The 24,571-nt window shown below is 50.9% G+C and overlaps 1 protein-coding gene across 1 annotated transcript in view; it reads right to left on the minus strand.

Moving 5' to 3' along the window:
* NOS1 (nitric oxide synthase 1) overlaps positions 1-24,571 on the minus strand; it is a 66,005-nt gene that overhangs the window by 25,135 nt on the left and 16,299 nt on the right. Inside the window, exons 2-13 of the mRNA XM_013295770.3 lie at positions 23,318-24,475; positions 13,887-14,019; positions 8,276-8,413; positions 7,669-7,814; positions 7,105-7,267; positions 5,799-5,890; positions 5,284-5,425; positions 4,409-4,548; positions 3,801-3,975; positions 2,630-2,731; positions 1,686-1,880; positions 464-549 (exon numbers count right to left, since the gene is read on the minus strand). Of these exons, the coding sequence (XP_013151224.3) occupies positions 464-549; positions 1,686-1,880; positions 2,630-2,731; positions 3,801-3,975; positions 4,409-4,548; positions 5,284-5,425; positions 5,799-5,890; positions 7,105-7,267; positions 7,669-7,814; positions 8,276-8,413; positions 13,887-14,019; positions 23,318-24,045 (2,240 nt within the window). The 5' untranslated portion in view covers positions 24,046-24,475. The remainder of the gene's footprint in view (positions 1-463; positions 550-1,685; positions 1,881-2,629; positions 2,732-3,800; positions 3,976-4,408; positions 4,549-5,283; positions 5,426-5,798; positions 5,891-7,104; positions 7,268-7,668; positions 7,815-8,275; positions 8,414-13,886; positions 14,020-23,317; positions 24,476-24,571) is intronic.

The raw sequence follows: 24,571 nt of genomic DNA on the forward strand, positions 1-24,571 counted from the left end.
CTCCTCAAGTAACTAAAGAGTCAGTGAGAAAAAAAGAAATATGGACATGAGTTTCATCTTGCTTGTACCAGCATGGTGCTGAACGGTGATGGGTGATCTCTCTGCCCCAGGAGGCTGTGAAAGGAGAAACAGGCCCCCAAGAAGTGAGAAAGCCATTCCTGAGCATTGAAGATCACCTTTCTGGAGAACGAATACGCCTGGGAGAAGAGGCTACATGCAGCATCTGGTATTCACCTGGTCACACCCCTTTTAGTGGACTAATGAGGTGTTCAAAGAACTGCCCGTTCTCCATATATCCCTCTTGGCAGGTAAAGATTCCAGTGGTCTGACCTCTGGGTTCACAACCCATCAGTTTGCACACATCCATAGGGTAGCACTATCAAACAGCACAGCAAACAGAGCTGCCCAAAACCAGGACTGGCCCCAAACACTACAGGGCCTTTTAGACCCCACTGGTACTTACTTTGCTAACTTCTTAAAGCCAATGGCCCTCTTCTTGGTAGGTGTCCCATTGACCCCTTTCCAGATGTGGGTGTTCCAGGGGTCCGGCTAGGAGAAAGAAGAGCAGCAGCAGCTGATGGGCAGTGCTCAGAGCTTGGAGAAAAGCTCTATCCACAGCACTTAGTGTTGAATTCCTCTAGTCATGAAGGGGAGGACTAGCTGACCTCTTCACAGCTCTCGATCTTCTGTATAGTCCCTGATCCTTGGAGCCCCATGGGCTTCTTGAGGCAGTTGGGCAAAGGAGTATGCACAGAAAAATTGCTATATAATAAAACCTTGCTGGCTTGTAACAGCATCTGGCCAAATGCCTTCTCACCTCTGAGATGAGCGTTAATAAGCCACAGGGGAAAAGAAGAAAGGCAACACCAGAAGGGGAGAAGCAATGGAAACACATCCTTCCCCCTCCCCAGCCCATGTGTATGTGTTGGGTTTTTTTCCTGAGAGGCCCTTTGGGAAGGGGAGGCAGCTGAAGCAAGGGACAAGCATGCAGAAGGTAATTCAGTGCCCTTGCAGGTGGCTGTCTGTAATCAGGGCCAGGAACCATTGGGGTTCCTTGTGGACTGGTTACAGAAATGAACAGACTGCTCCTGGTTTGTGATTGTTCCTTAAGGGCTCTGACTAAAGGTCACATTGTGTGAAAACCAGTGGAGCAGGCACAGTTGGCTGACAAGGGCATGTTTGCTTAGGGGCCTTTTTCCCATGGTGTGAAGTGTTAAATACTCCAGCATCAGCATTTCAGCCCACTGTTTGGCCTGCTGGGCCCCCCCTCCCTACCCCCATCAAATTGTTGGATCCCTGCGGGCTGGAGGAAGGAGGGATACAGTGACTACCAGGTCATTTCCTCACCTACCCATCAAAGTGCAAAATTAGGCACTTCCAAAGTGGGGAGCTCTGCTTGATCCAAGCATGAAAGCTGGGGGCTCAGGTGTCCCATGTTCTCCTGGAGGGCCCAAAAGCCATTGCCCTGAGAAAAGGTGTAACATCCAGGGGGTTCTTACACTGCCTTGGGGGGGGAATCATCAATTAGACTTGTTCATGGACTTCGCTGCCTCGAGGGACAGCTTGTTGAAGGGACTAGATGGTGTCCCTCTCCTTCCTACATCTTCTGAGCTCCAGCTCTCACCCTGCTCTCGGCTGCACCTTTGGACACGCAGCACTGGTGGCAGGTAGGGTGCAGACAGTACCTGGTACTCAAAGGAAGGTGTGAGACGGTAGTTGAGCATTTCCTGATGGAAAACTGGGGTGATGCTGCCAGACATTGGTGGGACAATCCACACCCAATCAGCAGGACAGCCTCCGCGGCATCGGTACTCATTCTCCATGTGTTTGATAAAGGACTCAGTGGCTGAGTGGTGATCCACAATGGTCACCTTGTCACTCTGCGGGAGGGACAAGAAAGCAGAGTCAACAGCTGTGGGTTAATACAGTCCAGAAGGCAAAAGCCAAGATTTTACATTTGGAGCTGTTTGACCCGAATCTGGCTCACTCCCATGGTCTTACAGGACCGTAACCTTTGAAGACAACACAAGGTGGCTCGTGACCCTGGTCTTCCCAAGGAGGCTGTAAAGCTGCCCTTGTCCTTCATGAGTAGATGTGCTATGGGATGGCTGTTCCTCCTGTTATTTGTCATGGGCCAAGCAAAGACTAAGGTGGTATGAATGGCATGGAGCATCCTCTGCTCAGCCCCTTGGGGAACTCTTTCATGGCTTGCACAACTCAAGGAGCAGCTCTGATCCAGCTCTGGGAAGGACTCCCACCCTCTGAAGTTGGGTTACCAAGGACTAGTTTTGCTACTCAACCTTTAAGTGCAGGCAGGGAGAGAACCTGAGCCAATTCTTGACTCATGGATGGGACAGAAGGGCTGGATCTTGACCCCTCGGGGCACTCCCTCTGCAATGGCACAGCTCAGATGCTGGTGGTGCTGTCTTTGCAACATCCAGGGCACAGAGATTATTAAATTTCACTGCAGGCTCCTGGAACAGCCCAAAATTAGGAAGGCACAGCCCAATTTCAGCTGAGTATACCAGCTGCTGCCATTGTCCTTGGGCAGATGTCTCCATACTTGTCCCATCCAATCCCTGTGTCCCTCAAGCGTGACCCAAACAAGACAGTCCTGCTGCTCAGGTACCTGGAAGCTGTACAGCACAGCAATGTTGATCTCCACCAGGGCCTGGTCCTTCCACAGTGAGGATGTTTTCCTCATATCCAAATTCATTTTCTTGGCCACTTGCTGTAACAAAGCAGGGTGGAAGGTGAACACTTTTAATTGCCAAAAACCAGGGACTGAAGATACCTGCCTGGGGAGAGGAAGGCAGAGAAGGGACCCAGGCTGGCACAAGGGCAGGGCAGTGTGCTTGTAACAAGGGGCTGGCATTTTGCCTTCCCCTGAGAAGACGTGGTCCTGCCTTTTCCTCTCCATGAGAGTATCGAGGCCAGGCTGGCCTCCCTTCCACCCCCAAGCACCAGAAGATGACTAAATGCTGCTGAAAAGGGCCATCAAGAGCAGCAGCTCTTTGTGGGAAGAGAGGAAATGGGTACGTCTGTGGCACAGCAGGAGATGGTGGTGATCCATGTGCTGGGAAGAACAGATCCCTGCACCTCTCCCCATGCCAGACCCCCTGCTGCTCCCAAAACTCTGTTCTTAGTTTCTTCTGCCTGGAGTCCTTCCACCAGGCACGATCACAGACGGGCATGGGCACACACACCACTGCTCTCACCCCTCTGGTTTTCAAGCAACTGGAGAGGGATGCAGCCCCTCCAAGTAACACAGCGTGTCCCTTGGAAGGGCAAAGGAACCAGCCTTGATGGGTGCAGGTTGCCTGCACCAGCATTTCCCCGTGGCTTGGCTTTGTCTCTGAGTCACCCTGTCCTCTGTGTGGGGAGTCCCCGAGGCATAGCACTCCAGAGGGGCCAGCTGGAGGGTCCCTGTGGGCAGGCATGTCCCTGAGGAGTCACGAGGTGTCTCAGCATCCTCTCAGCCCCACCACATCCTAGCATTTGACCTTAATCAAGCACATGACCAGGTGCCTGCTGATCAATAAGGTGCTTTGAGAAGTCTATGTGGAGCTCAATAGGCATCACACTCACTGTTTTAGGTAGCAGCTGGCCCCATAGGACACAAAAATACTTGCCAGCTCATCACACCCTTGGCCATGTGGCTCCGCCTAAGGGAGACTTAGGTGTCCTGTACTCTCCCACTCAAGGCAACACTTTCCCAGTGTCCTGCCTGCTCCCCAGTAACTTCATACACACCCACTGCACCCCAGGAGCACCTGCCTTCCTTGAGGATGGGGAATTACCTCCAGTATGTTGTAGCGAGAGTTGTCACAATAGTCCCGGACCCCAATCTCTGTGCCCATGTACCAGCCACTGAAGGGGCAGGCAGAAAATTCCAAGCCACCGATCTCGAGGAGCATGTTGGAAACTGCTGGCAAACCATACCACTTCAGGCCCAAGTCCTTAAACCATTCAAACCTGCCAGGATACAACATGGTCAGGCAACCAGCAAGGCCTCCCCTGCCCGAAGCAGGCAGGCGAATGGAGCAGGCTGCATTGCTACCAGCCACAGGCTGAAGGACATGCGAACAGAATGGTTCCTGGAAGGAATATCTCCCTCAGGAGCTGTTTATGGGGAGAAAGTGATACATCTGGAGCATTACAGAGTGACATAAGTCCTGGTAGACTTCAAGGAAAGGAAAACCAGCCCTGAGACAAGGACACAACTTGCTTTCCACCTCCAGACTCTGCCAGCTTTACATCAGAGTGGAGCGAAGACCTAGAAGAGGGTCTTCAGTAAAGCACCCAAACCACAGCAAGGAAGGGCCAAGCACAGGAAATGGTTTAGCACGAAACCAGAGCTCAGTCCTGCTGAGCCCCTTGAGCAGTTTTAGGGCTTACTCTGACTTACTTGGGATGCCGGATGGGCACTTCCAGCACAAGCTCCGGGGGGATTTCAAAGAGTTCTGGATCATTGCCATTGGCTTGGAGGAGCAGAGGCAGGATATCGAAGCGCCCATGTGGTGCCTTCCACCCTTGTTGAATGCAGATCTACAGGCAAAACAACGATGGGATTAGAAGTCCCAGCAGGTCACCTGCTTTTCAAGCGTTATGGGCAGACTGGCATGGCACTGAGCAGGATCTCCTAACAGCGTCTCTGATGCCCTTACAGGTTGAGTAATAACCTCCATCCAAGGGAGCTACAACTTGAGGTTGCCTGTCACAGCCAACCCATGGCCAAGAAAGGGGGGTTTGGGCTGAAAATGAGCCTAGAACTAGATCCTCAGGTAGGATCATAGCTCTGAAAAAGCTGCTTACCCTATTCGTGCCTGTAATGGTGAAGGAGAAAATGGGTGAGAAAAGCAGAGGCGTTTGGGAAGAGCTGAGCTCAGCAGAGCCCTGGTGCTGTGTGGGCAGCAGCAACAGGCAGCAGCATGAGGCAAATGCCATTTCTGATTCCCAGTGGCTCAGGACAGCAATGGACACACATGTCCTCCCACAACAGTTCCCTCAGCACCACTAAGTGACCCCTTCTCAGCAAAAGGAAATGAGATAAGAGTCTTTCGGTACAGCTATGACCAACTCCTGCATGGATAGAAACAGCTTTCATTCCTGGGAAAATATCTGAGGGTGAGACAAACCCAGCTTCACTTCATGGCACCACAGTGGATGTGATAAACCCTGCCGGACCCAGCACCCTCCCCACTCCTGGGGTGGTCAGAGTTTCTGCATGCCCCCAGCAGTCCCACACCCGTGGTACCCCAGAAGGATGGCTTCAGCCGGTACCTCTGTCAGCTCCACATTTGCGGGATCTCCCAGGATCGTGCCGTCGGGCTGCTTGTAGCCAGCGTAGCGGATGAGCTGAGCGTTCCAGATGCGGAAGTCATGCTTGCTGTCTGTGCGCTGCGGGAAGATGGTAATAGCAGATCTGGAAGGAAGAGGCAGTGCTGGTGAATACCCAGCAATTCAGCTCCAGGTGGAAGCTGGCTGCTAACACAGGGTTTCAGGTAGGTCTGAAAAACAATCTGTGCTCTGCATTTGATATAGAATATATCAAAGGAGAAATAATTGGAAAATCTGCCCTTTGAGGTCCCACAGAGAGCAAGAAGAGATATATTTGAACCTGCAGGACACCTTCCCCTGATACCAGGTCCCTCTGATGCTCCCCAGGACAGGTGCTGGCTACATCCATCCTGTTGTGCAACAGCTGCTAAAGGAGGTAACGTCAGCAGGGCCCAGAGCTGGGTTGACACACCCAGAGGCCTTCAGATATAAACCCTGGTGACTCCCAGATGGCTCACCTGAGGTTCCCTTTGTTGGTGGCATATTTGATGTGGTTGCAGATATAATTGAACATCCCATGGGCTGTGGTGCAGTCCCGAGCATCAAACACCTGGAACAGTAGAAGCAATTGTGGCGATGCTATAGGATGCTCCAACTCTTAGGGCAGAGCAAAGCAGAAGAAACAGCACAGGGAAAGCTCTAGAGACCACTGTGACTTGTTAGGTATCTAAAGCTCCATAATTATGTATTCTCTGCCTTTACAACACATGGGTATCACACAGCTGCCCCTTCTGCTTAGGAGAGGTGAGTCATCTGCTGCTCAGGCAAAAACCTTCTCAATCCAGTGCTCCCAACCTGCTGCAGTTCCTAGCTCATCCACCAAGAATTGTGGCTTCTGCTTTTTGTCTCTTGTAGATCAAGACTCAGAGCTGAAACAGGATAGGGGTCTGTCAGGTCTGAGGGACACCAAGAGGATGAGGAATCATAGACTCATAGAACAGTTTGGGTCAGAAGGGACCTTTAAATGTCACCTAGTCCAACCCTCCTGCAATGGGCAGGAACATCTTCAACTCAATCAGGTTGGTCAGAGCCCCAGCCAAACCGACCTTGAATGTTTCCCAGGGACGGGGCATCTACAAAAGGATGGACAACCAGGAAAGAGGGTCAGCAGGAGGCTTGAAGACAACTTCTTGCAGAAATGGCTCCCCTTACGGTTCAGATGTGCCAAAAGAAATAGTGGAACAGTAGGGCTGAAGGCTGAGTTGGGAGAAAAGGAGGCCCAGCCTCCTGGCCCCAGGCAGTGCCTGTACCCTGCGTGAAGCAGCCACAAGAATTGTGCTGCAGCTTACAGACGGAGACATCATCTCTGTACCAAGAGATTCCACTAGAGATCACTAATTCAGATCCTATTCTATGCTTCCAGCTAGTCACAAGGGCTTTGAGCCAGCCATAGCATCTCTGTACCAAGGATGAGTGTGTCCTGCTGCCTCTTTCAAGGCAGAGCAATAGTTTTGGAAGCAACATGTAAGATACTGGAGCAGTATTTGATTTTGGAAAATGTTCTCTAAGCACCACCTTCCAGTTGGCCCCATTTCAAAGACAGACACCTCAGCTACACCTACCCCACAGATGCTTCTGCTGAGTTCCCTGCTGTGCACCCCCACCACTGTCAAGGAGTGCAGAGCTGCTGTGTGCTGGACACCCGCAACTGTATCTGTGCTGTGCTTCCCCGGGGATTTGAAGAGTAAAATTTGCCTTTCCAAAACTCCAGTGCATCCTTTGGCAGGCAATGTGCCAGCTGTCTGCAGTGGAGTTGGTGCTTACCTGCAGCTTGGACCACTGAATCCTGCCCACACAGCGGGCTGCATTTCTCCAGGCATGCTTGGCTCCATAGATCAGCTCAGTGTCCCGCAGCTGGTAGGTATCAGTGGCTTCAATCTCCTTGGTCACTTCCTCCAGCCTTTCCATGTGCGCCTTAGAGCCAGATCTGCACGGGTGAGGAGCAGAGAATATGGCAGTTGCCAGCTTGGGTGGAGGGCGGGGAATTCTGCTGCTTTCCACCTGGGCATGAGTTCTTTCTTTCTTAAGCACATGTGGGCACATATTCACACACACTTGTGCTTTCAGGTAACAGATGACCAAGTGCAAATGGGAAAGGTCAGTAATTTGCATAGAGGCACACAACAAATGCTATGAATGAAACTCCAGCTGCACATGGAGCACCACAGTCTCACTGTGAGCAAGTGGCTGCTGGTACTTAGTTACCAGCTGGGGTTAAACCACAACACTCACCCTGCTTTTGCTTGCAAGTGTGAAAGACCAAATCATGTGTGACATCTCAGCATAAGTAGCAGCCTTGGGCTGCAACCTTCTCCAGTCAATACTTACCTCTTTATGGAGGAGTAGTACTGGTCAATGAAGTCCTTAGCCAAGAGGAGCACCTCCTCTTTTGTCCTGGTATCTTCTGACTTGCGGACATGCTGGCTAGGAGTCATTACTGAGCCCATGCAGATCTGCTCCGTGCATGCGGTGGCCTGAAGGGACAGAAGGAGACAAGTGTGTCTTGGGTTACTGCAGCACTTTCAGTTACTGTGAGCTGGGCTGGGGAAGGCCAGCGATTAGCTACACGAAGGTTGGTGGCATCTTTGACAGACAGGGACACTTCCAGCTCATTTGTTTTCACACCTATTAGTAATGTGTAAGAGTAAGCATATGCAGCCATCTCTTGTCCCACCTGACATGGACAATCTGGGCTCACTAGATTCCTGCCTCAGCTTGGCATGAAGTCAAGTGCTTTTCCTTATTTATCCCAGATGGACTTCCCTCTCACCCAGCTTATTGCACCAGAGGTTTGAAATTCAGAAACCACCAGCAACAAGAAGACTGGCCTGAATTCATCCAGTTCTGCATTTCCAGGTAAAGACATCTTGGAAACACGGTGATCCACTCAGTTATGCTCAGTTAACTTTGGGCCAGTCCTATGAACTCTACTCACCATTGCGGTCTTGAGGTGCAGAGTGTCATGAAGCACGGAGCCTGTCTCCCAGTTCTTGATCTTGACAAATCGTGGGCATTTGGAAGGACTTCCATTCACTGTGTTCTTAGTTGGGGACTGCCGCCCAGGCGGCGGTGGCTGGACAACATTGAAGACCAGGCACAAGGTTAGTATTCATCAAGATACACAAAAAAGGTCACAGCAAGAAGCAGCATCCTGTATTAGTGGATGCCTGTGCTTAAATCCTTGTGATAATACATGGAGACAAGGTATATGATCCAAATATTTGGCAGCATTTGGAATCCTACAGTGGAGCAACCAACTCTCAATGCGGTGGAGAAGTCGTCTCTGTTTACAGGACAGTCAAACCTCTAGAAGAGGACTTAAAAACAGAGATAGAAGTGACTTAGGAGAACGTTGTGTTCAAGTTTCCCAGTGGAAGACTTACCTGTCTAAAATGTATTAAGTGTTTCTTTTTAAGGAGCATCACCTGCTCAAGTTTTGCATGTGCCAAGCTCTGCCTCACCAATATGAGCACTGTGAGATAGAGCTAATGGCCAATGGTTCCTCCAAGCAATCCAAGCGCACAATCTCCTGCGATATCAATGCTGGAAGATCGTAGGAATAAGAATGGATAAATTATGCAAGTGTGAAGGCTGCTGAATTATGCATAGTTGGATTAGTTCAGTCTCAGCTCTGAACCTCCAGCCCTCCCTGATACTCTGCGTCAGGGTGTGCTCATGTTGTACATCTCAAGGTACAGGCCAACATAAGCAGGAGCCTCAGCCAGCAGAGAGCTTGTAACAAGAAGAGCTGGCTGCGAATGCTTGTCTTTGCACATGTTTTCACAGATAATATCTAGTATTTCTGCTGTCACCCTTATTCACCCCAAGCACTTAAAGAGCAATCAGTGTCTACCAGCGTATCATGGGACAGTGAGATCTGCAGTGGCCCTGGAAAGCGGAGATGTTTTTTCCAGGAATCAGATCTTATAACAGGAGTGATTCAGTCACTGCAACCACAATGGTGTTGACGCAGGTTCCAAGGAGAGACCTGATCCCACACCAGAGCATGGACCGTGTTTTGATGTAGCCTTCCTACGTGAGTCTTGTAACTTGTGCCCCTTTCTAATCCATCTGCAAGGTTTAAAAAAAAGCCTTCAGCAGAGCTGTGCAGAGTTTCACTCTCCATTTTGACAGTTCTGGGCTCATGTCACAGCTGCAGCTCATGGACTAGTGTTACAGCCTGAAGGACCAGCTGAAGAAGAGGCAGCACATAGTGGAAAAAGCTCTTGTTTCAGAACAAGCACTTTTGCTGATTAGCAAACCCAGGAGGGAAAGCAACAGGGGTCACAAGGCTGACAAAAGCAAAAAGAGGGTCCAGATCTAACTCATTCTTACTTTGCCAGAGGATCGCTCTGCTTTTCTGAGGCAGGGAGAGACTGATGCCTGACTGATGGTGAGACTGATGCCCAGGCTGAGCAGACACCACTGCACTGCCCCAGTGGCAATGTTGGACATATTTTTTTGCCCAGCCCTAGTTTTTACCATATGTTCCACATTTTTTTTCCCTGGAAAACAGGGATTTGGCTGTCAAGCAGCCTAAGGCTCACAGTGTAGTATTATACACTGAAAACACATGCTAGGAGCAAGAGGCAGAGGATGTAGGGGAAGGGAGAGCTTTACAGCCTGATCCCTCAGTAGGACCCTCTTTGGTCCTCAGTTTCAGAAAGCTGCTCTCTGCACACCCTCAGGCTATGCTGTCATGGGTCTCTGACATCCCTCACATCACACATCTCATGATCTTCCCAAGGAGCCTTTTGAAGTCCTAGCTCCTGAAGCCTGATGACCACACAGTGGATTCCTTCCCATGCTTCCCTTCCCATGCTGCAGAAAACAAATATAAGACTAAATACAGAACGAGTAGTAAACCAGTGGTAAATAGAAAGAATCTCCTAAATCTAGTCATGGAAAAGCACTATTTTTAAGTTCATTTTTTTTCAGTTTTGGGGAATCTGAGCTGAATTATAACAGTTCCTGGTATTTTTTTTCTGCTTGTTTTACTCTTTCAAGAGAATCAAACCATTTCTGAGCCACTAACTGCATCCTGTGCTCTCTGAACCCACCTGGGGCACCCTTAGGACCAAAGGAGATAATCTGCCACCTTCCTTCTGAGTGTGACTGCTCAGAGCAGCTCTGAGAGATTGGTAAATTTTAGCTGAGAACCACTGCTCAGAAATGCAAACAAACCCCAAACCTGTACCTCCACCTGCCAGACAGAGCTAGAAGTACCAAGCAGAAAGTGGTGGTTGTATCCAGCACTGCTTTTTGATTCTGAGTTAGTTTTGATTTGCTGATGGGGCTCTGGTGCAGCTTAGGAGACATGCTGCTAAATAACATCTTGCTGGAGCAGGTATGGCCCAAAAGTGGGTTATGAATCCAGATGTTGCAATGGCCCCGTCCTGAGAGTGAGCAAGCTCGTGGTCCAAGCTAGTGGACATTGGCTGCTTAACATCTGCCTACAGATGTTCTACCTTAAACTTCTCTCAAAGCTGCTCCCTTTCCTTTTTGTCTTTTCCCTGCAGGAACTGGCAACGTTTGAATCTTTGCTGAAAGAGGGCCATGGTGCAGAGGCATGCCGAATCCCTGGGATGCCAGCCCGTCTGGAGCAGCCGAGGTGACACCATCCTCAAGAAGCAGAGGTGCCAGGTCTGGCAACCACATCACAGAGCAGCTGTGGAGAAAGCGACACCCAGAAGAGACTGAGAAAGAACTCCATGTGTGTATGTATGCCTTCCCTGCATAGCAAAGCTGAAGCCAAATATTACCCCTGATTCTGTCAGGGAGGTTGTGTGAGATCCTTTCATGTTTTAATTAGGCAGCTGTGATATCAGTGACTCAAGAGTGGGACAAATGAAGAGACTAACGTACCAGTCGGGCACACAAGCATTATGCAAACATCTTTTACAAGGGAGCATGTTGGCACTTATCGTCAGCGTGCAGCTTGCGAGCTGTCTGCGGCTCTCACAGATGCAGGGCAGAAATGCAGCCAGCCCCAAGCACTTCCTAGGGCCAGAACAGCAGGAACCATCTCCCTTTGTGCAGACCTGAGTTTTACAGGTCCTCAGCCTTCGTCATGTGTCCCAGCTGGACTTTGGGAGTCCCTGCCTGTGACAACGGCATGTATTGCCCTGCCAAAATGCGTCGGCTGTGGGAGGACAAGGTCTGCAGTGTTAGCCCTGGTCATAGATATATAGGCATGCTGACATTTCCTTCTGGACTGCATTAACCCTGCTAGCTGAAAGTGTGCTTTTCAATTTTATAAAGCTGTAAATCATCTTTACAAGTGCAGAGCTGATATGACTCCCTTCCTCTGCTAGCTACACGGGCACACACCTCCCTGGTTACCCTGGAGCTAACAAATCAATCTATATGGACTGAAACATGACTCACGCGAGACCTGGGCTGGTGCTGTCACAGCATCTTTCCATTGGTGATGTTTAGGCCCAGAGGGATTGGGCTCCTGGGAAACAAGTGAAACACACTGTGTGACTTGGCAAAAAAAAAAAAGGCATAGGGATCGATGCCCAACGGGTCTTTCAGCACCTTATTACGAGCCTCAGTGAGCATTCCACACTTGGCCAAGTGAATTCACCAAACCCTGCTTTAAAGGACGTGTATAAAAAGCTCACTCTTGGCTTGACTTGCCCCTGTGTTAACAGTATTTATTGCCGCTTGCAAGAAGTTCACTTGCCTTGATTGCATGCAGCCCGGCGGAACGGCTGCAAGGAACATGGGGGAAAACCAGACTGCCTCCAGAAAAGCAGGCATAGCAATTTGGGCATAAGAAGGATAAAAAGAAAGCTGCACATCTAGTGAAAAAAAAAATATTAAAGAGTTTAATAGCAGATTAAGACTGAGGGTTTTGGCAGTCGTAACACTGAGAGAAATTAAGCTCTGAACACAGAAGGTTATAAAGTACTTATAGTACCAGACATGTACATGCAAGGAGCTTAGCAAAGGACGCAGAAAGACAATGTCTTTCCAGAGCTAAGGCAAAGGCACCAGAGCAGTGATCTGTCCTTGGGTGAAATGGGCTTGTGATACCTGCCACAGTGCATTGACTGTGCAGCGGGACATGGGGCTGCCCAGGGACAGCTCTCCAGTGGCTGAACACAGCGTGTTGCAGCTCTTGGATGCACCCATTTGCATGTGCTGATGGAGGACAATACCCACCGTAAGGCTGTCTATGCTGCTAGGGGCTGTGGGTGTGGGGAACATGGAAATCACTTCCACTTGCATCTAAAAACCCAGACAGGTTGGTTAAAACCGTGCAGCAAGTCTGGCATGATCAGGGGTATCTCAGCCACCCCACAGGTGCATCAACACCTGCCCGGTGGGTCTCGCATGTCTCATGAGTCTCCGACACTGCATGTGCTGCAAAAGTGTACGTGAACATCATTCTGCTCAGGAGTCCCCAGGGAAAGTAGGGTGCTCCTGGCACAAGGGGAATGAGGGGCAGAGTTAAACCACCACAGCCATGACTATGTCACCTCCATGGACATGAAGGGATCATGTCACCTCCATGGGCGTGAAGGGACCGTGTCACCTCATGCGGCCTCACCCCCAGCTTGTAAAATGCCTGTGAAATGGGAAAACACCCCCGGAAGAGCCATGGCCTGGGATGTGCCACTGAACACTGCTGTGTAACAAGGCCAGGCTCAATATCTGGGTGTCAACCACACCACGAGTGGCACCCACTCTGTGGCCGTCTGCAGGTGGCACGTCAGCGAGGAGCATTGCATTGCAGCTTGTTGGAGCTGGGAAGAGGCATCAGCCAGATGTAACTGCTGAAGACATTCCTGAGCTGAGGAAATACTGATTTTCTCAGAAGTCTTCATAGGACCACAAAAGCACTTTTTTCCCTTCCCTTGGAAAACAGTCCTTACTATGTCACTCTGAGAAATACAGTGAAGCAAGAAGACCAAATGGTCCCCCATGTCCTGCCCTGTTGCCGGTTAATCCCATCAGGGAGATATGTTTGCCCGAACAGGCTTGGCAGTGGTCACGCACGTCATGTTTTCCCAGGGGTGATCTTTCTGCCCTGGCAGGGTCTGCCTTACGTCTCTGGCTTTGCTACAAACATGGAGTTAAGCCACTTTTGGTGAGGAAGCCTGAGAATTTATGCCCATGGAGTGTGAAGAGATGAAAAGGCACCATACAACATATTATCTGAAGTGCTCTATTGAATTACTGTCATGTGAATCAAAATGACTTTAATGATGCAACTCGGCTTTTTGCCATGAAAAGGATTGACAGTCCCAAGGGAGATTTCAGAGTCCTGGTCCCTGGCTGTGCTCCCATCCCACTCTGTCCCCTTGGATGAAAAGCATCGTTCTCCAGTGACCTATATGCCGCCCCAGCTATGGAGAATGTGGCTTCTGGACCAAATGGGCTCTACACCACATCAACACTATCTCTTGGGATCAAAGGTCTTCAGGGTAGTGCAGGTAGCCCTTGTAGGTTCTCTGTGGTGCGAGAGCTCACCAGGACAGGTCATGCACCCCCAGACACCCTTCCCACCTAAAACAGCATGAGCTATGGGCTTTTACCTGCTCTGCTTCAGAGTAGGGGTTGTTCAGGACCACAGGCACATTGCTCTTCTCCCACAGGTCACCGAAGACACGATCGCTCTCCATCCGAGCTGGTAAGGTTTTCTGTGGCTTGTTTTCCCCTTCCCTGAAACTGAAGAGTTAAAAACCATTTGGGTCAGCAGGCTGGAGGGCAGCTGGGTGCTGGGACCACAGGGCCAGGTCCTGGAGTGATGACTCCAGGACCTGTTCCAGCTGCTTCCTACAGGAGCAAAAACTCACACATCACCTTGCGGAAGGGGAGGAAATGCTCTGCCTGGGCCAAGGCAATGAGTCACCACAGCGAGGGCAACCCAAACACAACAGAAATTATCCCGCGCAATGCCTGCAAAACAACAGGAAACCTCTGTCCTGACAGCGGCTCTAGCGGGGTTACACGCCAGACCCTCTGCATCCCAAAGCCATGCTGGAGCCCTGCGAGAGCAAGCACATAGCTGGGGAAAGGAAAGCCACACGCAATTCCAGCTGCAAAACCTCATAGCAAAACCTCCTAGCAAAGCCAGCTGGATTTGCAGAGCAGCTTGGTGTTTATGAGTGGAGGAGAGGAAAAAAAACCAAGAAAAAATAGGTGGCTCCCAGGAGGGAGAGACAGCTCGCTCTCCTCTTCCTGACCTTTACTGGTGCTGCAAATGCCGGCAAGCACAAGTGATTTTACTCAAGCAAACTGATGGATTGCCTCCACAGAGCTGGGTGTGCTGGCAAGGCTGGGGGACTGAGAAGGTCCCCAGCAGTGGCTGCCCTGGCCTACACAGCGACACTGGTGTCACTCACAGTGCATGCAGTCTGCCTGGGGACCATACCAGGGGGTGGCGGTGAGGCTGTTAAATGCCATCCAAGCAGGTGATGGAAAACCACTGCCATATGAGCCCTCACGAAGGAGAAAAACAAATGGGGTTTAGAAAGATGACATTCAGAGAAGGCAGGCTGTGGCATCTGCACCGAAGGCACCGACCAACCTGGTGAGACCACACGTGGGAAGGACCTCCATGGGCTGGGCTGCACAGGGCCATGGGCCAGCAGGGACACAGCCCCATGGCTTGCAGCCACGCCGCCTTCACCCTTGCTCAACAGACCATCGAGGTAATGCGCTCTGGCAATTGTTTTGCTCCTGCTGTCAGTTCTTAAAAGTCTTCCAGATGCCCGCTAAAGTCAATAATGAGACTTCCCATTAGTGACGGCGGGCTCTGGGCACCGACCAAAGTAGGGCATTTACACTCAGGACAGAATTCACACCAACACGATGCTCTTGACACAGTCATGGGAAGACATGTATGTACAAGTAAATTCCATTTCACAATCCTCCTTGCCCCTCAGCTCGTATCTTAGGTACAGCTTAAGGAAAATATTTCATGATGTGCTCCCTGTGCTCTGTTTTCTTTAATTTTTCTGCCTTTACAGAGCAATGTTCAGCTGCCAAACTATTACACTAGGCTCCTGGACACCTTCCAAATGTTGGCTGCCTTAGGGTGCAAATGGCCAGCTTGGTGCAAGTGAGGAGGTACAGGTGCTGTAGGGGCAGTTTTTACTGGGTTTTCTATACCCCACCACCACCACCACCTTCCCAGGAAAAGAAAACTGTTCTTTTGTGACTTGGCTCCTCCCAGTACATGAAAGGGTTTCAATCAGATAAAACACAAGAAACCCCACCCACCACACTGCACAGCCACGGCCAAAGACAACAGGTCCCAGCACTCCCTACCGGGTGGCAGCACTGCCGGCAGCACTCAGCAGCCACACTGGCCCCAAGGCTGGGGACAACCATGAACCATACAGCACACACTCTGTCCTCTACCAGCCCACCCAAAGGGGGAGCTTAGGGACTCCTGACACATCCAGCCTACCTCCATCTAGAGAATTCCCAGCAATGAGACAGAGGATTAGCAGGATGAAAATTCAGTAAATCTGGCTCTTCCCTATAAGTCAAGACCAGCTATTAAACCTCCCAGAGAACACTAATTTCCATAAGGCAATGGAAGAAATCCCTTGGCTTTACTGGTGCCTGGGACTTAAAGAGGGAACCTGCATCCTGAGGAACCACAGTGCCTCTCCAGGGGCACAGACTTTGCCTCTGTGCAGACAGGAGAGGCTCAGGCAGACAGACCCCGGCATGCCAGATACTCCACAGGCATCTCCAAAATGACACTGAGCGTATGCCTGCAGGCACCTGGCTCAATCTGCTGTTTCCAGGAAGGTGTTTGCAAGCCCATCTAAAAAGGCATCTGCCGGCACAAGGAAACCTCAGAGAGGAATTGATCCATCGGCAGCAGCAGCCGAAGGTCTCGGCTGGGTGGCTGCACGCGTAATCTCATTGTCTGCACACCAGCAAAGCCATAAATGCTGGCACCTGTGCCAACGGCACGGAGAAAGACCAGATGCTTGAATTAAGTCATCGCTGTAGTTGGCTACTTTGTGTATTACAAGTATTGCTGGAGCAGGGCCCTGCTCCCATTCACTGGCTTCAAGCATCACCTGACGAGATGCACCATCCTGAGGAACAGGGAAGTCCAGGTGGGCATTAAGGGTTGGATGCTCAGGAGCAAATGCTCCACACCCCGTTGCATATTTGCAACTGGGGCAGAAACGAGTTGCGTGTTGTTGTTCCTAATGGACTTAGGGCTGCGTGAACAGGGCAGAGAGGTGCTGCCTTCACCCTTAGTCTCTGCTATAAAAGCACAGTCAAGCGTAGCTGCAACAAAGCTATTAGACTAAACTCGCCGTTGTCTCTCTCATCTCTGCGCTGGTGTTGTGCTGCGGCTTGCTTAGTGTCGGGCGAGGAGGTCTGCGGCTCACAGGGCTGCGGGTGCGTGCCCCAGCGCTGAGCTAGCACAGACCTCTTCTGGATGAGGCTGCCCAGAAGTATCCGGCTCTGTCTTTTGGAGAGAGACAGGGAGAGAAAAGCCTATTCAGAGAAGCCACAGCTTCACCCCAGTCCTAGCACAGATGGGGGAGAAAATTGAAAAAAATAAATTGCTTCATTTTACAAATATTTCCTGCCCATTTCTTGTAACTGCCTTGTTTGTGAGCTCAGGCAGGAACAGGGTCCTTCTGGAAAAGTTCTTTTCCTCCTTGACTTGGCTTCCGCAGCCCCCAGCAGAGACATGGGGTGACCTGCAGTGTTCATACAAGGATCCCCCTCGCACTCTAGGAGACTGGCAGATGGCCAAACCACCGTGCCTAAGCTCAGCCTCCAGATAATGGTTCCAAAAGCCCTTTTTCAACAGGAGAGCCCAAAGTGCTGCCCTCGCAGGCTCCCAGTGGGCCATGGGGAGGGTGCAGTTCCCCTGAGGGGTGTTTTGAGGCAGCCAGGTTGGACATCTCCAGGGAGCTGCCGTAGGAGCAGCCCCATCTGCAGCTATGCAGGGGATGGGGAGCTTGCCCTCAGCTCCCAGCAGCCTTTGGAGAAATCCTCCCAAATCACTGCCAGACCCAGCCTGGGCACCTGGGGGTATTGAACAGGTTTTTTTAAATCACCACTTTAATGTCTTTGAGGCACTGGAAGCAATGCTGGAGTTCTGTCCTTGGAGGCCCTTGTTTGGCTGAACTCTCCCAAAGGCCAGATCCAGGATCCAGAGATCCCTCTCTGACCTTGACCTGCTGCCAGATCTATTAAATACTATTAGCAAGGTCTTTTGGATCCAGAACAGGTTTTGGGGAAGGGAACCCATCTGAGGCCATCTTTTGTTCTGAAAGCAAAATTTGTTACTTAAAAAAAGACAGAGGAATCCTGCCCTCCCCCACTGGTGCAAAGGCAGCTCCTTGGATGCTGCCTCACCTCGGAAAGAGCATCTGGCTGTTTGGAGAAATGAGAGGCACCACTGTTTTCTTTTGACTAATTTGATGATGTTGCAGTGCTCAGAGTGATGAAGCAGAAGGGAAGTTGCTGAGACAGCCCTTTGAGAAAATTTTCCAAAGCTTTTCCAAAAAGAAAGAAAAGAAGAAAAAAAAGGGAAAAAAAAAAAGAGCAAAAAGAAAGTTTGTCACTTTGCTCCTTTGAATTTGCTCAGCAGAAGAATTTCTCCGATTTCCCAGGCATACATGAGAGATACCACTAGTGGCTGCAGTCCCCAGGGGCCGGTTTGGATGAAGCAATAAGGATGCCGATGTTCCAGCGATGGCTCTTGCACCGTGGTGCCGGTAGCTGCACCCTGTGCTGCAGCTGCAGGGGATGGCCCTGGTCCCACTGGCTGGAACACTGTGCTTGAGCTTGGGACTGCATGGGGAGCTCACACCTGCCCACCTCACTTGCTCTGAGCTTTGGGAGAGAAATCCCTTCTTACTTTCTTCCCTTCTTCTGGTGTGTCCTTGGAGTACAAGGCTGCACTGTGCACTGCTCCTCCTTCCAGTGCTAGAAGCCAGGCTAAATGGCTCTGGCTTCACCTTTCTTTTGTCCCATGGAAAGCCATGCTCCGGAGGGCACTGCAGCCCCAGGAGCGAATGCTTCCTTGCTGCTGTGCCCCTGGGGCAGCTCACCCTCTGCAAAGTGGGAAAACACGCTGGCTGCGGACTCCTCCTCTCGAGGGTTAAAGCAAAGTCTGGCACAACAGCACCTGTTTGAGGGAGAGGCAGGAGATGGGATCAGGCAGGATCCGGGATCTGCAGGGTGCAGAGGATGGAGCAGAGCTCAGGAAGGAAGCAGAAATGTTGGAAGCAGAAGGAATAAGTCCAAGAGGTGGGATGGACTCCACAGAGAGGCAGCAGGGCCAGCATGCCTGGAGCGTGAGAAGGGGGAGCTTGAACAGCACCAGAGGAGGAAGACAAAAGCCTTGCCGACAAGCGTGCGGCATGGCTTGAAGAAAATCTTGTGCCTTCAGAAGGTCAGAGCGCCTCTGAGTTGTGCCCAGTGCTGGGATTATGGACTAACGAGCTAGGCAAGCTGCACAGAGCGGCTATGAAATACAGGGCTGGTAAATGCCATTGAGTAGGCATTGACAGATAAAGACCTGGGAACAGATCCACGCGATCCCAAAGTCCCATTGTCATTGTTCAAGATTCAGCCAGCGTCAGATGCAACCTGCAGCCACCACGCACGTCCCTTCCCAGCTGTGCCCAAAGACCACCTGGAGGGTTCCAGCTTCAGCACCTTGTTTGGAGACCAAACATGGTTCAGGTCTGCGGGGAGAGCACAGGTTCACACATGGGCCGTGGGTTTGGCTGCTGGGACCAAGTACAAGAATGGCTGTCCCATGGGATACAAGAAGCAGCACCAGCACAGGGGGCTGAGTGGGTGAAGAGTGCTTTGGAGACCAGTCCAAGAGGGCTCCAAGGGGGTATATCTGGGTAGAATACGCTGTTTGCAGGCACAAAATGCCTCCCTGGATTAGGCTGATGTAGTCAGTGACAAGGAAGAAGAAGTCACCAAGGGAGAAGGCGAGGGTTATTCACTGCCAAAACCTTCCTACTTCACCATTTTGCAGAATGGCAATAACATGATAGTTTCAGGGAACCTTTTCATTTCAAAGGTTTTAAAGTTTCATGTCCAAGTACAGAATAATGAAGACATCAGAAATGCAAATGAAATGTTTTGAGCAACACAAAGAGATTTTGGCGGTGGTGAAGGAGGTGGGAGGAAGAGAATTTTCTCTTCGAGAACTGCAAAATTACGGGGTTTGTTCCAATTCAGGATGGAGCCTGAAACCTTGAAACCCTTCATAAACAGAATTCCTGCTCTCAGCACACTTCTCCTTCTCCGGGGCTGCTGATGTTGCTTTTTGGACTGAAACTGCCATGTTTCCATCATGCTGTTCATGTTATGGAATAGACCTGAGAAGAAAAATAAATACTGGCAACTCGGGGGGGGGGGGTGTGTGTGGAGAGGGAGCGAAGATGGGACATGACAATCTCCCTAGAGCTCAGAGGGAAAAACAGACCTAGGTTAGCTGGCAGTGAGTGAATCAAACTCTATTTTTGTTTTCTAGCCCACGGTGAGCCTCATGGCAGAAATGCCAGCTCTCATCATACCTTGTGCCCCACTTCCATGCTCTGTTTTATGATCGACTTCATTGCAGATGGCTTAGGCCAAGTAGCAGACATGCAGCCACAGTCGCAGCCCATCCCCTGGGCAGGCACGGTGGACCCATGGCACCTTACAGCTGGAAATCAGCAGGGAGCCAAAACCAGGTCACCGCAGGGACAGCTCCTCCTGGGAGTGCAGGCTGTGGTGCAGAGGATGAAGATGAACTGATATTTTCCCCCAGTACAAACTTCACAGTGTCCAGTTTTCCTTGGAAGTAACATTAGAGACATGGGCTGGAAGCCCAAAGCATCAGGTGTAATCTGAATTGCTTTTGGCAAAGCCCACCTTGAACAAGAAGTGTTTGGCTCCTTGTGAATAACCTCAAACGTGCGCCATTCCTTTCTGCCCTAGGAGAGCTGTCACAGCTCTGTGAGCTGGACCGGCTTTGACAAAGTGCTACAGGCTGTGAAGGTCAGCACCAGGTGAAGATGGAGACAGAACAGGATTGGTCCCAAGACCAGCATCTCCAGCTGGATCGATGGTCAAGTGGTACAGGTTGTACATGTCAAGCTCAACCTTGAGCAAGGTTTTGCACAACACTGGTGTCTAGGTAGAGGTCTATTCCTGTTTTGACTGATGCCAGCTTTGCTTGCTGCCCCCCAGCCTGGAGAAGTCACAGCCTACAGCATGAGAGCTGCATCGATCTGATAAGACTTGCTTATTTTTTTTGGCATTTCTTTGGCATCGACCAACACAGCCTCCCCAGTTATCTGCTCCCCATTGCTTCCTGACCTTTCTGCACTTCTCCTCTGGACCAAGGAAACTTTCACTGTAGAAGACCTTCACGATGCCCCAGCTCTGCCTGAGACCAAACCGAGGAGATGATTCATCTCCAGCACGTCGCAGGAGTGGGAGGAGAGGCGGCCGAGAAATGCCCTTTACCCTGCAGAGCGGCTTTTGACAAGTTTTCCCTGCAGTATATCTCCTTGCCCGCTTCTCTGCTCGAGCCTAGGTCTTCTGGCTCATAAAGAGTCCTACCGCAAGAGTGAGGCTGCAGCTTTTCATCAAGCAGACTAAGATGACTAATTTTGACCAAAAAGTGGATTTTCAGTCCCAAGGTACCTAGATTAAAAAGATGTATTTTTTTTAAGGGTATTGATGAATAAAGTGGAGTATTGGTGAAGTACCCACTTCACTAAGATTCTGGCTGGTTCGAGGTCCTTCAGTTTAAGTGAATTCAAAGTGTTTTGGTTTCATCTCTCTCTGAGTAAAAGAGGTCTCTTAATGAAAAAAGACATTTTTCATCCCTCTCCCCAGGTGGAGCAGAATTTCGTTGGAGATGCTGCAGCTAGTGGGATGGGGTGCGAACCATGGGGGGACAGTTTGAAGAGTGAGGTTGTAATTTATACCAGTGCTTGGGATTGTGTCCCCCGGGGGCTTCACTGGGCTGGGACCCTCAAGCTCCACTGCAGCAATGTTAGCAAAAGCAGAGGGGATTTTTAAACAACCCTGCACATTTTGTTGGACATGTAGTCAAGCACAACCCTTGCAAGGTCTCACTTCTCTGGTTGCTTAAGCCAGGTTCCCCCAGGGATGGGTGGGTGGTGGATTAAAGGACGTACACTCCAGGCAGGTAGCCCTCAGCCTACCAGAGAACACCAGGCTCAGGGGTTAAATTGCCTTTTACTGTGCAGCAGAGATCAAAATCAACAGTTTCTGAAAACAGACAAACACAGGAGACCTGAGGATATGTGTGTGGGGGGGGGGGGGACATGGCAGGAAAGGATGTCCCCGAGCATACCCTGTCCCACCGCTCTTCCCAGATGTCTGCCACCCGCCGCCGGCACAGAGCAGATTTTTTTTCCCTCTGACTCAGTGTGATCACCTTAACAGGCTTTGAGTAACCGTGTCCGCTGCAGAAAAAAAATGCATAATTTGGGAGAGCAGAAACAGTGATGATAAAACAACCAAAAATAATAAAAAAAGATGGAGAACACATAGCGCAAGTGTTGGTTTGTGATGGGGGTGATCAGGAGCTCAGCCTGGGCTCTGCCACCAACCCAGGCAGGGAACCCACTCCGCCACAGCTCTGCCTTTCCCCTCTTGCTGTTTCCAATAATAATAATAAAAAAAAGACATACAATTTTTTTCCCCCTTCCCTAAGGAAGCAGGTGCAGCAAGGGAACTTGAAATTACAAATCCCTCTGTCACGGACCCAAGATCACGAGCTTCAGCAAACCCTCCTGATAAAGCCTCCTGGCTCTTACAGCCAGTCAATAACCGAGGGCAGCCACAACCTGCCGCGGCACTTGACACTGCTAAAACGTGTTCAGGGTCTCGGGGGAAGGTGACGGGTAAAGGCAGCCTATCATCGTTAATAAATGGCCAGCAGGCGACAGAGCTGGTACCAAAAAAAAAAAAAAAAAAGAAAAGCTACTAACAACATTTTTGCAAAGCATGAAGGGCCACAGGGAGCTGCTTTGGCTCCGCAGAATGGTCTGCGTCTCAGGGAAATGCTGAGGGAGGTCAGGAGGGCAACACCACACACATGGTCCCTTGCAGAAGCAGATACCAAAAATGAAGCAGTCCCACCCACGTGATGGGACTTTACCCTCCTCAAGAGGCCATGGGGCAAGCATGCATGGCCCCCGCCCTCGTTATACATGCATACACATATGGAAATAATTAGCACGATCTAGAAAGAGCAGAGGGAATGAACAGGCACATCCACTGTTGCATTTCAACAAGGGATGGGCATTTTGGAGCTCTCGACATGAAACATTACCCCCCTTCCCAGAAGACGGGAGCACCCAAGGCAGGTCCCCCTGCCCTTGCACAGAGGTCCCCTTGGCTTCAGCTGGAGCTGGACGGGGGGTCCCCACTGCCCTCCCCAAGCCAAAAGCACTGAAGGTTTTGAAACTCATTTCTCCTGGGAAGCATTGTACTTCCTGGTCTGACCTTCCTTCTCCCTCTCCTGCTGTTAATAGTAGATATCAACCGGAGAGCTCTAAAGCAGGATAGCGTGGACAGACAATACCATGAATCTTATTTAGCAGGTGGGGAAACTGAGGCACGGGATTTTGTTTAAACTTAAATAAGATCAAGAACATAGAACAGAAACAAACCCCAGCCCAGCCTGTGATCCACCACATCGCAAAGCTCAGCTTTCCATGAGACATTACTCCTACTGTTCCCTGATTTCCCATGCTTACATCTTTCTCCCTGTCTTCCACCATCTGCTACCAATTTTTCATTACTTTTATCTTCCCCTCATCAACTGCTTCCCCCTTTTTTTTGCATCCCTTCCTCTCCACCTCCATCCTGCTGTGTCAGACAGCAGCCATTTCTGGAGAGGTGCTTGCGACACCTAAACCAGCCACATTGGGTAGCCAAAACCAGCACATTTCACCAAATGTAAAAAACGTATTTAGGGACCTACCAGTCCACTTGGACTTCTATATCTCTTGTCTCTACCTTGGAGGGTGCATTTCCATCGCTGTCCTTACTGCTGCTGTTCAGGAGATCCAGGACAGGCTCGATTTCTTTGAGCAGTTCATTGTCTTCCACGCCGCCGTTGAGGCAAGAGTGACCACAAGCACCCTCCTTCCCCTTCCCAGCATCCTGCCCTTTGCTGCTGGTAACAACACCGTTAACGTGGACCATTGGCTCCACCTCCCGCCCCATCTCTCTTGTCCACAGGGAGCCCATGGTTCGGTCGGCTGCTGGCAGCGGCTGCTCTTTGCCGTGCAGGCTTGGGTTGGACAAGTCAACCGCCTTCGGAGTCGGGCAGAGGGGTCTGGTGACACGGATGGTTTTTGGTGTCCCGTCACCTGCAAAAGTGGTCTCCAGGTGAGTGGTGAAGCCCTCAGGACCCCTCAGGATGAGGACCACGTAGGTCTCAGAGGCGATGCTTCTCAGTATCTCCAGCGCGGTCTCATAGCTCATGTCCACCAGGGGCCTGCCATTGACGGCTAAAATGATGTCCCCAGCCTGGATGAGGCCACTCTGCTCTGCAGCCCCTCCCCGAATCAGGTCCGAGATGATGACAGGCGGCTTGCTGACGCGCTCCTTCACCAAGAAGCCGAGGCCGCCCACCTTGCGCTTGAAGAGCTTCACTGATATGACATTGGGCTGTATCTGCTGCACACTGAACACATTCTCTTCCATGGCAGCCCCCCTTTTCGAGCCTGCAGCCCAGGACCTCAGCACCCACTCAGCACAGAGAAATTCACTGTCCGAGATGCTTATCCACGCCGGGGCAGGGAAGGGGCAACTTTTTGGCTTTTAAGCAACTGGCCTCACTGCAAAACTCCTCTGGGCTTTGGCTGCAGGCTGGATTCCTTCAGCATGCTCACTGCCGCCTCTCTGAAACACAGCTGGGGGAAAGCAGGGTGTATCACCGGTGGAAAGCAAGGCTAGGGGCAGGGCAGGCAGGGCAGGCAGGGCAGGCAGGGCTGGGCATTGCACGGCCGAGCAGGGGCTGGAGGGGGCAACATGCCAGCTTCAAGTCAGCCTCTGGTCCTGCGCTGGGCAGAGGCGGGGAGGCAGCCCGCTCGCTTCACCAACATCCCTGCAAATGGTCCGCAAGCTTCTTTATCTAGAGAGGAGGAAATAAAACAAAGAAGAAAGAAAAGTGAGATAGGGCAGGCGTAAGTGCCGGCTCGGCACGGGGCTCGGCACGCCACAGACACCC

This window comes from Falco peregrinus, chromosome 2 (assembly GCF_023634155.1).
Source record: "Falco peregrinus isolate bFalPer1 chromosome 2, bFalPer1.pri, whole genome shotgun sequence".
Taxonomy (NCBI): domain Eukaryota; kingdom Metazoa; phylum Chordata; class Aves; order Falconiformes; family Falconidae; genus Falco; species Falco peregrinus.